The 13,964-nt window shown below is 34.6% G+C and overlaps 1 protein-coding gene across 5 annotated transcripts in view; it reads left to right on the forward strand.

Annotated features, from left to right (window-relative positions):
- DOCK7 (dedicator of cytokinesis 7) overlaps positions 1-13,964 on the forward strand; it is a 190,291-nt gene that overhangs the window by 42,118 nt on the left and 134,209 nt on the right. For all 5 annotated transcript variants that reach the window (XR_005719562.1, XM_040232699.1, XM_040232700.1 and 2 more), the window contains exons 5-11: positions 1,603-1,732; positions 1,827-2,039; positions 2,360-2,445; positions 3,229-3,295; positions 4,181-4,330; positions 8,175-8,255; positions 10,656-10,821. Coding sequence is in view for 4 of the 5 variants with exons in the window: in XM_040232699.1 (XP_040088633.1) it covers positions 1,603-1,732; positions 1,827-2,039; positions 2,360-2,445; positions 3,229-3,295; positions 4,181-4,330; positions 8,175-8,255; positions 10,656-10,821 (893 nt within the window). In the remaining variant the exon portion in view is untranslated. The remainder of the gene's footprint in view (positions 1-1,602; positions 1,733-1,826; positions 2,040-2,359; positions 2,446-3,228; positions 3,296-4,180; positions 4,331-8,174; positions 8,256-10,655; positions 10,822-13,964) is intronic.

Below are 13,964 nucleotides of genomic sequence, written 5' to 3' on the forward strand. Positions count from 1 at the left end.
CTAGGAAAAGGTCCAGTTAGTTAAATAATAGGAGTGTTCAACACTGATAATCTCTGAGTAGTAGAAATATAATGATTTTACAAGTCTGTATTTTTAAATTTTCAGCAATGAACATGGATTGGTTCTGTAATAATAAAATATTTTTAAAGAAAACTTTTTCATATAGAAAAGCAACAGTGTATTCTGTCCTTTAAAATACAAATATTTCCATTGAGAACAAAAGATGCAAAGACTAGAAAACAGTTCAGTGTCTTTCAAAAATTATCTAGTGATGGTTTTGGCTATATAGTTTTATCTACTTGTCTTTAGTTAACATGATTTTTAGTTAATCAGGCTTGTGTTTGAATTCACACTTTGTCACTTTACAAACACTTTTACACAAACTAAGGCACTTTAAACTTTCATGAAATATTAGAACATCTGCTTTTGAGTAATACTTTCACTATATTGCATATCTTTGTTTTGGTTCTTCCAGAGAAAACTGCTGTTTTTTATTTTATGATTATGCTATGATATGACCATCATGTGGCTGGTGTTTCAGTACCTTTAGCAACAAGACACAATGTAAATAATTCATATCGGGTGTGTTTATTTACTGTGTCATCAGTTGACTGATAAACCATAATATCCTCTGGTAATTATAATTGTTTATACTTCAAATAAAATTTCCCCCAATGTGACTATATGAGGTATGGCACAGTAAATGCTCTTGATTGTAGTGTCTCTGATAATCTTGGATATTGGGTTGTTTGGAAAAAAGCTTGTATTAAGAGTTCTTAGCCTAATATATATATTATATAACAATATATGTTAAGTATATATATATATTTATATACACACACACAGTGGTGTGGATCCTGCTGTTTTTCATTTTAGAAGTCTGAAGCTTTAGGTTGCTTGAGATCTTTTATACACAATGAGGTACAGCAAAATTTTTTTTGGCTGTTTGAAACTGTGGTTCAATACTTTCTCTATATTTTGCCTTTTAAAAATTTACACTGTTATGAATGCAGTTTATATTTTCTACTCTTTCATTTTATTTTTAACCTGGCTTCCCATCATTTCCTTTTACTGACCAGTTTTCTTAATTGAAAGTACAACTTAAAATACAGTATATCCACAGGATTGTCATGAAAAGAAGGACATTATGATTTACCTGTGGAAACTCATAATCTGCTGTCTAGTTGGATTAAAGGAACTTTGGATGGACGTTTTCTTAAACCTTTGGTTAAATGTTTAATGGGACTCCCCTGGTGGCTCAGACATTAAGGAGTCTGCCTGTAATGTGGGATACCCCAGTTCAGTCCTTGGGTCAGGAAGATCCCCTGGAGAAGGAAATGGCAACCCACTCCAGTATTCTTGCCTGGAAAATCCAGTGGATGGAGGAGCCTGGCAGGCTACAGTCCATGGGGTTGCAAAGAGTTGGACATGATTGGGTGACTTCACTTCTTCTTCTTCTTAAATGTTTAATATACTCAAAACTGCCAGAATATATTCTTACTATGTAAAGAAATGGTATGCAGAAGAGTTAGCTTATTATATAATGATGAACATGAAAAATTTTTGGAAAATTGATATTTACTTCTATTTTATTTTGAATAGATATCATAAACTGGGAACAGGATTTAATCCTAATACATTAGATAAACAGAAAGAAAGGCAAAAAGGTTTGCCGAAGCAGGTGTTTGAATCTGATGACGCTCCAGATGGCAACAACTACCAGGATGAACAAGTAATACTTTTATTTTTAAATGACTATAAGACATTATTTTAAAATAGTTTATTTTTTATTCATTGATTAATATATTTAATGTTTTGTACGGCAGGATGATCTTAAAAGACGTTCAATGTCAATAGACGATACTCCAAGGGGTAGCTGGGCCTGCAGTATTTTTGACTTGAAAAATTCACTTCCTGATGCTTTGCTTCCCAATTTACTTGATCGAACTCCAAATGAAGAAATAGACCGTCAGAATGATGAGCAAAGGAAATCAAACCGTCACAAGGAACTCTTTGCCTTGCATCCATCACCAGATGAGGTATAGAAACTTGGATAAAGAAGCAAACGATTATAGAGATAGATGTTTTGGGAGTATGAACTGTATATATTAATAGTTTTATGATAAATGTGGGGAATAAAACTTAATGGAAATATAGCTAAGCTTTTTGTAAATGAAATATAATTGAGCACACTTACAATCTAATGACTTTAGTTTGAGGATAAATAGGCCATTCTTTTCTTTGCTTACTTGTGAAGACTAAAAGTAGTAGGTTAATAAAATAAGTTCTTAAAAAATAAATTGTAAAGGGTTGAAACATGGTAAGCATGTTCATTTGGGTATTGCTTGTTAATTTGCAGGAAGAGCCAATAGAACGACTTAGTGTTCCTGATGTGCCCAAAGAACATTTTGGTCAAAGACTTCTTGTAAAATGTTTATCACTCAAGTGAGTATTTATTTTGTTTACTGTATAACTTTTCTTTTCTGGAGTAATGTTTTGAGTACTAGTAAAAAAAAAAATCCTAGTAGATTTGTGTTTGTGTCCTTTTGAAAAGTATTGTTCTATACATAGTTTTAAATGCTTCCAAGCATTTAACCTTACCTATGAAGCTGAACTTCAGAGCACTTTTGGCTCACAGGTGAAGATGACTCTTTGCCTCAGTTATATAATTATCTTAAAACTTGAAAAAACATTCACTGAAATCTGTAGTATTTATCAGACACTGTTCTTGGCTTGAGGAATACCAGTAGTATCTTTTTCCTTAGAGTTGATTTTATATTTGTTTCATGGTGTGTAGTAGGTCGCTTCAGTCTTGTCCGATTCTTTGTGATGCTGTGGACGGTATCCCGTGGGGCTCCTCTGTCCATGGGATTCTCCAGGCAGGAATACTGGAGTGGGTTGCCATGCTTTTCTCCAGGCGATCTTCCCCACCCAGGGATCAAATCGACATCTCTGGTTTCTCCTGTATAGGCAGGCCGGTTCTTTACCACTAGCGCCACCAGGGGGTGGACTTCTTTTTTAAGCTTTTGAAGTATGTGCTAACAGTTGATTTAGACTGTGGAAGATATACATGGAAAAGTGTGTTCAAGGAAGATGGGTAGTATAGATGGTATAACACAGGTAGATAAAAGTACAAGGTATAGAGAGAATTTATTTTTGGAATGAGAATTTCTCTCGAACTGTGTATTTTACGTATATATTTAAAACTCATCCTTCTCCTTTCTAAAGGTTTGAGATTGAAATTGAACCCATTTTTGCAAGTTTGGCTTTATATGATGTGAAAGAAAAGAAAAAGGTAAGGTTATATAATTTGAACGTAGTCTTTTGTCACGATCAGAGGTTCTGAAACCTGTTTCTAATTTGTTTTATAAGATAATGATTTTTTGAGACTATTATTAAACATGGATATTTTTAAAAAGAAAATAGAACTGTGAGACATTATTTTCCTACTGTAAAATAGTTTAGTTGACTTATTTTTTGTTTCATTGAAACAGTTCGAAAAAGAAGTGGCAGGAGCAACTTTATACAAGGAAAGAATCTTAGGCAAATGATGTGTAAAGAGTTGGATTGATGGTGACAGGGACGTTTTGTTGATGTAATTTTTAAATTCTCACTAGCTATTATTAAAAGATCATTTATTTATATTTTAAATATTCTTGTCTAAAATATTGCTGTTGGTTTTGCTGTTATATCTTTGTTACACTTAGGAGTTTTTCAGAGGACTTACCATACAGCGTTTTTAGTATTCTAAGCCTCCCATGCAGTAGAAAGGTGAAAGGCCTTAGTGACTTCTGCTGTCAGCATATTGTGGAACTCTACTCCAGCATCTTGTATTTACTAAATCACATCTTATGAAATGTTGTTTAAGTTTTCAAAGACTCAACTTGGGGTAATTCATCTTAATAATAGTTTCTTTATATACTTTATCAGAAGTCAAATTTCTTACTAAAAGAGTATGGGATATGGTTCTTTAGAATATGTTTTTGCATTAATTCTTTTTGTTTTGATTTAGATATGTAAAGATCTTTGTATATCTTCACTGATAGTGAAATGTATGGTACATTGTATGTTAGTATAATTGTTTAATAATTGTAATCTTTTAAGACTGAATATTTATGGTTTTTGTGAGTGTTTATAAAATGCACAGGTTTTAAATTTAACATATGAATATGTGTTTTAGATTTCAGAAAACTTTTATTTTGACCTTAATTCTGAGCAGATGAAAGGATTATTACGTCCACATGTTCCACCTGCTGCCATTACCACCCTGGCAAGATCAGCTATTTTTTCTATCACTTATCCTTCCCAAGATGTTTTTCTTGTAATAAAGGTGAGAATAATGTTAAATATATTTGTTTATTTATGTTATGTCTGTGTACTTGTCTGCCTGTCAATATCACAAGCTTTTTAAGGTCAAAGATTTTATCTTTGCCTATTTTTTCATGTTAATATTTTTTAACATAATATTGGACATATACTATAGGTGCTACCTAAATTCTTCTTGAGTGGGAAGCTTTATTGGAATTCTCTAAATAAGCAGATCAATAGGAGGAAGGTACATATACATATGGAGGATTGCTATGTTACAGTCTTGAGAATCCATCTTTGAGAAACCTTAGTCTTTGTAGTGTTCTTGCCTGGAGAATCCCAGGGACAGAGGAGCCTGGTAGGTTGTTGTCTATGGGGTCGCACAGATTCGGACATGACTGAAGCGACTTAGCAGCAGCAGCAGCAGTCTTTGTTCTTGAGGTCTTCAGCTAACTGGATAAGGCCCACCCACATTATGAAGGGTAATTGCTTTACTCAGTCTACTGATTTAAAAGTTAATCACCTCTAAAAAAATACCTTCACAGTAACATCTTGACTGGTATTTGATAACTTAGCTGTGTTGGCATATTAAACTAACCATCTATGGTTATTTGGATATGGAGCTATACTGTGGTTTTATCATGTAGTTCCTAAATTATATAAATATTAAAATTAAATCATTGAAATCATGGAGCATTATGATTTGACTGTCAGTCAATTAAGAATAAGGATTACAGATACTAAAATTTGAATACTAAGCTACCTAGCTTAGGATAACTTAATAATTATTTACCTTAACTTGACCTTGACTTGAGAGTTGCCTAAAATATAGTCTTTAATCATTTTACGTTAAAATTATCATAAAAAGGTAATGAATTTTATAATAAGGTTATAAAGTAGATTGTCATGAAATGAATTTTATTTACCCACAGGAATAATGTCCTAATTTGTGGATAGATTCCTATGAATTCAGGTTAAAATAAATCTTAGTTACAATGAACAATTCTCCAAGCAAAGATTTAGCAGCAGTGGTCTTCAGAAAGTCACTTATAAGTAAAGTTCTAGATATTAAAATAATTGACAAATGTGTATACACCATTATTTTACATGGGAAAATAATAAGTTTGCATAAAATAGAACATATTTGAGGGGACGAACTAGAAAGATAGCGATGATGATTGGAATACTGTCTGCTTGAAAATGAGATGGTTCATACCATATGGTCCCAATTGTGTAAAATACATACACATATACCTAAACACACATAAAAGTTTGTAAATAAACAGAAAAAGACTTTTGTGTAATTTCAAAAATATGAATAAGTTAAGATGTGTACAAATTTTAAAGAAATTATATTTAAAAGTTTTCTTTTATCATAGTCCAGCAATATAATTTTGTTTTTTTGAGAGGAAATTCCCTTGGTCTATATATTAGTTAGTTATTCCTCTACAAGAACAAAACGATGAAAGTCTCCGTGGCACCCAGCAGTCAGCACTTGTTTAGTTCCTGCGCCTGAGTTGTCTGGTGGTCCGCTGGTCTAGCTGGTACTCTGTTAGGTGCTTGTGCTCCTTCCAGGTCCCTGCAGGTTGGTCAGTTGATTTCCATACTCCATTCAGTTAAATCACCAGCGTCACAGGGAGGCCCAGTGGTAGCGCTGAGCCGCCAGGGAAGCCCAGGGATTAGTGAAGGGCTTCTCAGGTGGCTCAGTGATAAAGAATCCATCTGCCAGTGCAGCCGATGTCAGTTCAATCCCTGGGTCAGAAAGATTCCCCTGCAGAAGGAATTGGCAACCCATTCTAGTATTCTTGCCTGGGAAGTCCCATGGACAGAGGAGCCTGGCAGGCTACAGTCCATGGAGTCACAGAAGAGTCAGGCATGACTTATCAACTAAACAACAACAGCAAATTGATTAATGATGTTGAGTGTGTTCGTCATATGTTTCTTAGATACTTGTTTGGCTTCTTTGGCGAAATGTCTGTTCAAATCCTTTGCTCATTTAAAAATCAGGTTATTTGCTATTCTCTTGAGTTGTAGGATTTCTTTATCTGTTTTGGATATTAATTCTTTATCAGTTATATGATTTACAAGTATTTTCTCTCTCATTCTGAGAATTGCCTTTTCTCCCTGTTGATTGTGTCCTATCATATAAAAAAGTTTTAAATTTTGATGTAATCCAGTTTAATGATTTTTACTTCTGTTGCCTTTGCTTTTATTGTGTAAAATCCGAGAATCTATTACTAAATTTAATCACATGAAGCTTTTCCTTTATTTTTCTTCTAGGAGTTTTATAGTTTTAGGGTTCTTTTTTGGGGACGGTCTTTGATCTGTTTTGAGTTAATTTTTGTATATAATGTGAGGGTTCAACTTTATTCTTTTGCCTTTAGAAATTTAGGGATTTTTTAAACACCATTTGTTGGAAAACCTATTCTTTCCCCATTGAATAGTCTTGGCATTCTTGTAGAAAATTATTTAACTCTTTACAGTTTTCAGATTACAAATCTTTCAGCTTTTTGGTTTATACCTCAGTACTTTATTCTTTTTGATACTATAAATGGAATTATTTTCTTAATTTCCTTTTTGAATTGCTTGTTAGGGTATAGAAATATAACTTATTTTTGTTCATTTTGTATCCTTCAACTTTGCTGAATTTATTTATTTATTAGTTGTAAAGAGTAGGATCATGGCATCTGGTCCCATCACTTCATGGCAAATAGATGGGGAAACAGTGGAAACAGTGGATGGTTTTATTTTTCTGGGCTCCAAAATCACTGCAGATGGTGATTGCAGCCGTGAAATTAGAAGACGCTTACTCCTTGGAAGGAAAGTTATGACCAACCTAGAAAGCATATTAAAAAGCAGAGACATTACTTTGCCAACAAAGGTCTGTCTAGTCAAGGCTATAGTTTTTCCAGTGGTTATGTATGGGTGTGAGAGTTGGACTAGAAAGCAAGCTGAGTGCTGAAGAATTGATGCTTTTGAACTGTGGTTTTGGAGAAGATTCTTGAGAGTCCCTTGGACTGGAAGGAGATCCAACCAGTCCATCCTAAAGGAGATCAGTCCTGGGTGTTCATTGGAAGGACTGATGTTGAAGCTGAACCTCCAATACTTTGGCCACCTGATGCAAAGAGCTGACTCATTGGAAGAGACCCTCATACTGGGAAAGATTGGGGACAGGAGGGGAAGGGGACAACAGAGGATGAGATGGCTGGATGGCATCACCGACTCAATGGACATGGGTTTGGGTAGACTCCGGGAGTTGGTGATAGACAGGGAGGCCTGGCATGCTGTGGTTCATGGAGTCGCAAAGAGTCGGACATGACTGAGTGACTTAACTGAACTGAACTGAATCATTTTTTTTGGAATATTAGCATTTTCTCTGTAAAAGATCATGTTGGCTGTAAATAGAGATAATTTAAATTCTTCCTTTTTAAATTTGAATGTTTTTGTTTCTTTTTTGGGCATCCTTTTTCTTGTCACATTGCTCTGGCTCAGACTTCTAGTATTTTGTTCAATAGAATTGGCAAAAGTTAACGTTCTTATCCTGTTCCTGATTCTAAAGGAAAAGCTTTCAGTTTTTCAACATTGAATAAGATGTTAGATGTGAACTTTTCATAGATGGGCTCTTATTGGGGTAGTTTTCTTCTTTTCCAAGTTTGTTGAATTTTTTTTTTTATTGTGAAAGGGTGTTGAATTGTCCAATTCTTTTTTCTGCAATAATTAACATGGTCATGTGGTTTTGTTCTGTTATTCTGTTAATGTGATGTATTAAGTTGATTGATATTTGTATGTTGAACCATCCTTCCATTCCAGGCTGATTGCTTTTATTTTTAAGCTTAATTAATCTTTCCTTTTTTTGCCTTTGACAGCTAGAAAAAGTGCTGCAGCAAGGAGACATTGGAGAGTGTGCAGAACCGTATATGATTTTCAAAGAAGCAGATGCCACCAAGGTAGAATTTCATGCATCTTATTCCCCCCACTTTCATCATCATTAGCAGTCACTTTCCATTCCCCTGAGATCACCAAACCCAACCCTAAATAGTCTCTGATCTCCAAAATATAATCTGAGAGGATACTATACTGAGCATATTAAATAATTTTACTACTGATTTTACTACTAAAATTTTCTTTTCTTTCTCTGGTGGCCTACTTGTTTTCTTTCTTCTTTATTTCCTTTGTCATCTAGTTTGAGTCATGTGCTATGCTATTCTTTGACATCTCCCCAACCCCAAACTAGTTGACTCTTAAATTTTTTTTTTCTTGGAGAGAAAGTAATTCAGTTTAATTCCTAAGTAATGAAAAATGTTCTGTATTTACAAAATAGTGATTTTTTTTTTTTTTGGCTACGCTTTGCAGCTTTTGGGATTCCCAGCCAAGAATGGGATCCATGCCCCCTGCAGTGGATTTATGGAATTCAAACCACTGGACCATGATTTTTTTTTTTTTTTAACCAAACAGTGATGTTGATGAAACTTTTTCTAGCAAAGCAGATGAATTTTGGATATCAGTCTAGTGGCAGATAATTAAGGAATATTGTAAAAATAGAAAATATATTCTCCCCTTTGCCAACAGATAACAAATTTATAGAATTTGGATAAACTTATGAAGCAAAAATAGTTGATGAATAATTGGTACCAAATTCTAGGTACTCTGAGTTAGCTATAAGAGTAAAAGGTGATTTTTGGATCTTTGAACACATGATTTAATGTCAAACAGGCAGAAGTGTGCTTGAGGAGTATTGAACAAATCATCAAAATGTAGAAAATTGTTGCTTTCTGTTTTTCTGAGATTTATAACAAGAATTGAGCCTTTTTTGCTAATATGGGTACGTCGGAGCACATGATGTTCTCTGATGCCTAGATCCTAGATATCTGGTTGCAAGTAGGGTTAAAGTATTCTGGCTTTCCCCAGGTCGTCATTTTACAAATTAACTTTTCTCTGTTATATGAAACTCATAGGTGTGTCACTGTGGCTTATTTCACTCTTCCCTTACATAATTTCAATATGGGTCCTTAATTCTCTGTGAGTACTCCTAAAGCAAGGACCTGTTTTGGAGGTATAATAGACATAATAAAAACCATTGTTATCATTTTGGTATCGCTTCATCTTTTCTCAGTCCTGAGTCCCATGGTCGGACGCTGCCATTAGAGTATGACCTCACTGATATATTATATGGAAGGAGCACATGAGAAATTTTGGTGTAGATTTTCACCCTTGAACTATGGATTGACTATTGTAGGCCACATTAGTGTTTGTTTCAGGAATAGCCTAAAAGTTGAGCCAGCTTCAGGTTGTCTTCCAGATAAGCATGTACCGTTTGGATTATTAATCTTTTTCAAGGGTTTAGTCCCCTTGTACTTTTTTTGTTTGCTTCTCTTATCACAATTCTGGACATATTATTGTTGGTCTGTTTGTGCCCTACCTACTTCTACATCATAGTTGTCATAAGTTATTGATTATTTCAAAGTGGCCGAAATGCTTCCATTTTTTTATAGAATAAAAAAATTAATAAGTCATAACCTAGAATATTTTGTGATTGACAGTTGATGACTGGAACATGGCTGTGTTTCTTTCATAACATAGTACATGTCGTACATTAACGTGCTTGACACTTGCTCTTCTTTCTTTTATCCCAAAATAAGATCATGACAAACAAATTTTAAAGACTTTTAGATGCATTTGTAGAACTGGTTAAGGTTCTTCGCTCCAGTACTCTTGCCTGGAAAATCCCATGGACGGAGGAGCCTGGTGGGCTGCAGTCCATGGAGTCGCGAAGAGTTGGACACGACTGAGCGACTTCACTTTCACTTTTCACTTTCATGCATTGGAGGAGGAAATGGCAACCCACTCCAGTTTCTTGCCTGGAGAATCCCAGGGACGGTGGAGTCTGGTGGACTGCCGTCCATGGGGTTGCACAGAGTTGGACACGACTGAAGCGACTTAGCAGTAGTTAATATACTGTTAATTGGGGCTTCCCCAGTGGCTCAGCAGTAGAGGATCGGTCTGCAATGTAGGAATTGGCAGGAAATGCAAGTTCAGTCCCTGGGTGGGGAAGATCCCCTGGAGGAGGGCATGGCAACCCACTCCAGTATTCTTGCCTGGAGAATCCCATAGACAGAGGAGCCTGGCAGGCTGCAGTCCATAGGGTTGCTAAGAGTCAGACATGACTGAAGCAAATTAGCATGTACGCACACACTGTTAATTGATTGCTGAAAGGTATGGATTGTTTTTCTATCTTGCTGAGAATTGAAAATTGTTAACCTTTATATTTTCCTTTATATATTATGATATAGCCTTTAATTCATTTCTTTTGAGCATAATCATATAATGTATAAAGTTTTGTTTTACAGAATAAGGAAAAATTGGAGAAGCTGAAAAGTCAAGCTGATCAGTTTTGTCAAAGACTTGGGAAGTATCGCATGCCTTTTGCTTGGACTGCAATCCATTTAATGAATATTGTTAGCAGTGCTGGGAGTTTGGAAAGAGATTCTACAGAGGTAGAAATAAGCACTGGAGGTGAGAGTGTTTTATTTGTCAACTGTGCAGTGTAATGAGGCATTAAAAGGGTTTTCTTTTTCTCCTTAACAGGTTTATTGAGATGTAATTCACATATAATTTGCCCATTTAAGATTTCTAATTCAGTGTTTTTTGTTAGATTGATAAGGTTCTGCAACTGTCACCACAATCTAATTTTGAAACACTTTGATACTCACTGATGGTCACTGTCCATCCTCTTCAAGTCCCCACACTCAGTGCTAACCAACCTGTAATCCGTTTAGTCTGTATGGATTTGCCTGTGCCAGACATTTCATATTGATAGAATTATACAGTATGTAATCTTTTGACTACCGTCTTTCACTTAGCATAATGTTTGAAAGGTTTATCCATGTAGTAAATGTATCAATATTTTATTTCTTTTTATTGCTAAATAATAGTCCCTTGTATGGATATACTACATTTATTATCCATTCATCAGTTGATGGACATTTGGATTGTTTCAACTTTTTGTTTATTATAAAAATGCTGCAAGGAAAATTTGTGTGGACATATGCTTTCATTTCTCTTGGACATATGCTTTTGTGTGGACATATGCTTTCATTTCTCTTGGACATATAGCTAGAAATGAAATTTCTGGTAATATAATTCTTTGTTTAACCTTTTGAAGAACTGCCAGACTGTTTTCCAGTGTGGCCACACCATTTAAAAATTACACTAGCAGTGTATGAAGGTTCCAATTTCTCCACATCTTTACCAGTACTTTTATTATCTGTCCTTTGAATATAGCCATCCTAGTGCAGATCAAGTGGTATCTCATTGTGGTTTGGAATCGCCTTTCCCTGATAGCTAATGATATTGAGTTTCATTTTGTGTGCATTTATTGTTTGTATATCTTCTCTGGAGAAATATATATCTTTTTCCCATTTTTTTAAAGACTTTTTTCTTATTTACTTGCTCATTTTTTAACTAGCTTTTTTTGTATTCTTATCATTGTTATAATTAACAGTTATAATTTATAAATGACTATATAGTCATTTATATATTCTAGATTTGTTGTTCAATCGTTAAATCATGTACAACTCTTTGTGACCCTGTGGACTGTAGCACGCCAGGCTTCCCTGTCCTTCACCATCTCCTGTGAGATTGCCCAAACTCATGTCCATTGAGTCAGTGATGCCATCTAACCATCTCATCCTCTGTTGCTCCTTTCTCCTCCTGCCCTTAGTCTTTCCCAGCATCAGAGTCATTTCCAATGAGTTTATCTCTTCGCATCAGGTGGCCAAAGTATTGGAGCTTCAGCTTCAGCATCAGTCCTTCCAGTGAATATTCAGGGTTTATTTCCTTACGATTGATGGTTTGGTCTCCTTGTTGTACAAGAGACTTTATAGAGTCTTCTCCAGTGCCACAGTTAAAAATTATCAATTCTTCCGTGCTCAGCCTTCTTTATGATCCTGCTCTCACATCCATACATGACAACTGGAAAACCAAAACTTTGACTATACAAACCTTTGTCAGCAAATTGATGTCTCTGCTTTTTAATATACTGTCTAGGTTTGTCATAGCTTTTCTTCCAAGGGATAAATGTATTTTAATTTCATGGCTGCAGTCATCATCTGCAGTGATTTTAGAGCCCAAGAAAATAAAATCTGTCATTGTTTCCACTTTCCCCCCATCTATTTGCCATAAAGTGATGGGTCTGGATGCCATGATCTTCATTTTTTGAATGTTGAGTTTTAAGCCAGCTTTTTCACTCTCCTCTTTGACCCTCATCAAGAAGCTCTTTAGTTCCTCTTCAGTTTCTGCCGTTAGAGTGGTATCATCTGCATATCAGGGACTGTTGATACTTCTGGAAATCTTGATTCCAACTTGTGATTCATCCAGCCCAGCATTTTGCATGATGTGCTCTGCATATAATTTAAGTAAGCAGGGTCACCATATACAGCTTTGACATACTCCTTTCCCAGTTTTGAACTAGTGCTTTGTTCCATGTTCAGTTCTAACTGTTGCTTCTTTTCCTGCGTATTCTGGATACAAGTCCCTTATCTAATAAAGGATTTGAAGATATTTTCTTCCATCCTGTGATTGTCCTTTTACTCTCTTGATGGCATTGCTTGAAGCACTGAAGTTTTATATTTTGATGTTCAATTTATTTGATTTTTTTTCTTTTGTTACTTCTACTTTTTCTATTGTACCTAAGATAGCATTACCTAATTCAAGACTGGAAAGGAGCTACTTGTATGTTTTTGTCTAAGAGTTTCATAATTACAACTCTTACATTTGGGTATAGGTCATTTTGAGTTAATTTTTGTACATGATAAGAGGTGAGGGTTAGCTTCATCTTTTCTAAGTAGATATCTAGTTGTTCGTGCACCATTTGTTGAAGAGATCATTCTTGCACTATTAAATGTTCTTGGCATAATTGTTGAAAATCAATTGACTGTAGATATGTGGCTTTATTTCTGGACTCTCATTTCTGTTTCATTGATGGATATGTCTAAGCTTATGCTATTTTTATACTCTTTATAATTTTAGCTTTGCAGTAAGTTTTGAAATTGGGAATGTGGGTCCTCCAGTTCTTTTTCAAGATTCTTTTGATTATTTTGAGCTCTTGTATTTTCGTAAGAAGTTTAGAATCTGTTATTAATTTCTGCACAAAAGCAGCTGGAATTTTGATAGAAATTACATTGATTTAATAGATCAATTTGGGGAGAGTTTCTCTCGTAGCAGTATTAAGTCTTCCAGTCCATGAAATGTTTTTCCATTTATTTAGGTCTTAAGTTTTTTTTAAATGGTGTTTTGTAGTTTTCAATGTACAAGTCTTGCCCTTCTGTTGTTAAATGTATGTTCATGTGTTTTTTTGTTTTTTGATGCTATTTTAAATGGAATTGTTTTCTTAATTTCATTTGTATAATGTTCATTTCTAGAGATTGAAATACAGCTGGCTTTTTAATATTGATCTTGTACTTTGAAACCTTTTTGAATTTTTTAATTCTATTTTTTTTCTTTTCTGGATTCTATATACAAGATCATGTCATCTGCAAATAAAAATTGATTTACTTTTTTCTTTTCCATTTCAGTGTCTTTATTTTTCTTTTGTAATTATCTTGATAAGAACCTAGTGTATAAGTTTTAAAAAAGTGGTTTAGTTTTTCCTTTTCCAT

This window comes from Oryx dammah, unplaced genomic scaffold (genome assembly GCF_014754425.2).
Source record: "Oryx dammah isolate SB20612 unplaced genomic scaffold, SCBI_Odam_1.1 HiC_scaffold_28, whole genome shotgun sequence".
Lineage (NCBI taxonomy): Eukaryota > Metazoa > Chordata > Mammalia > Artiodactyla > Bovidae > Oryx > Oryx dammah.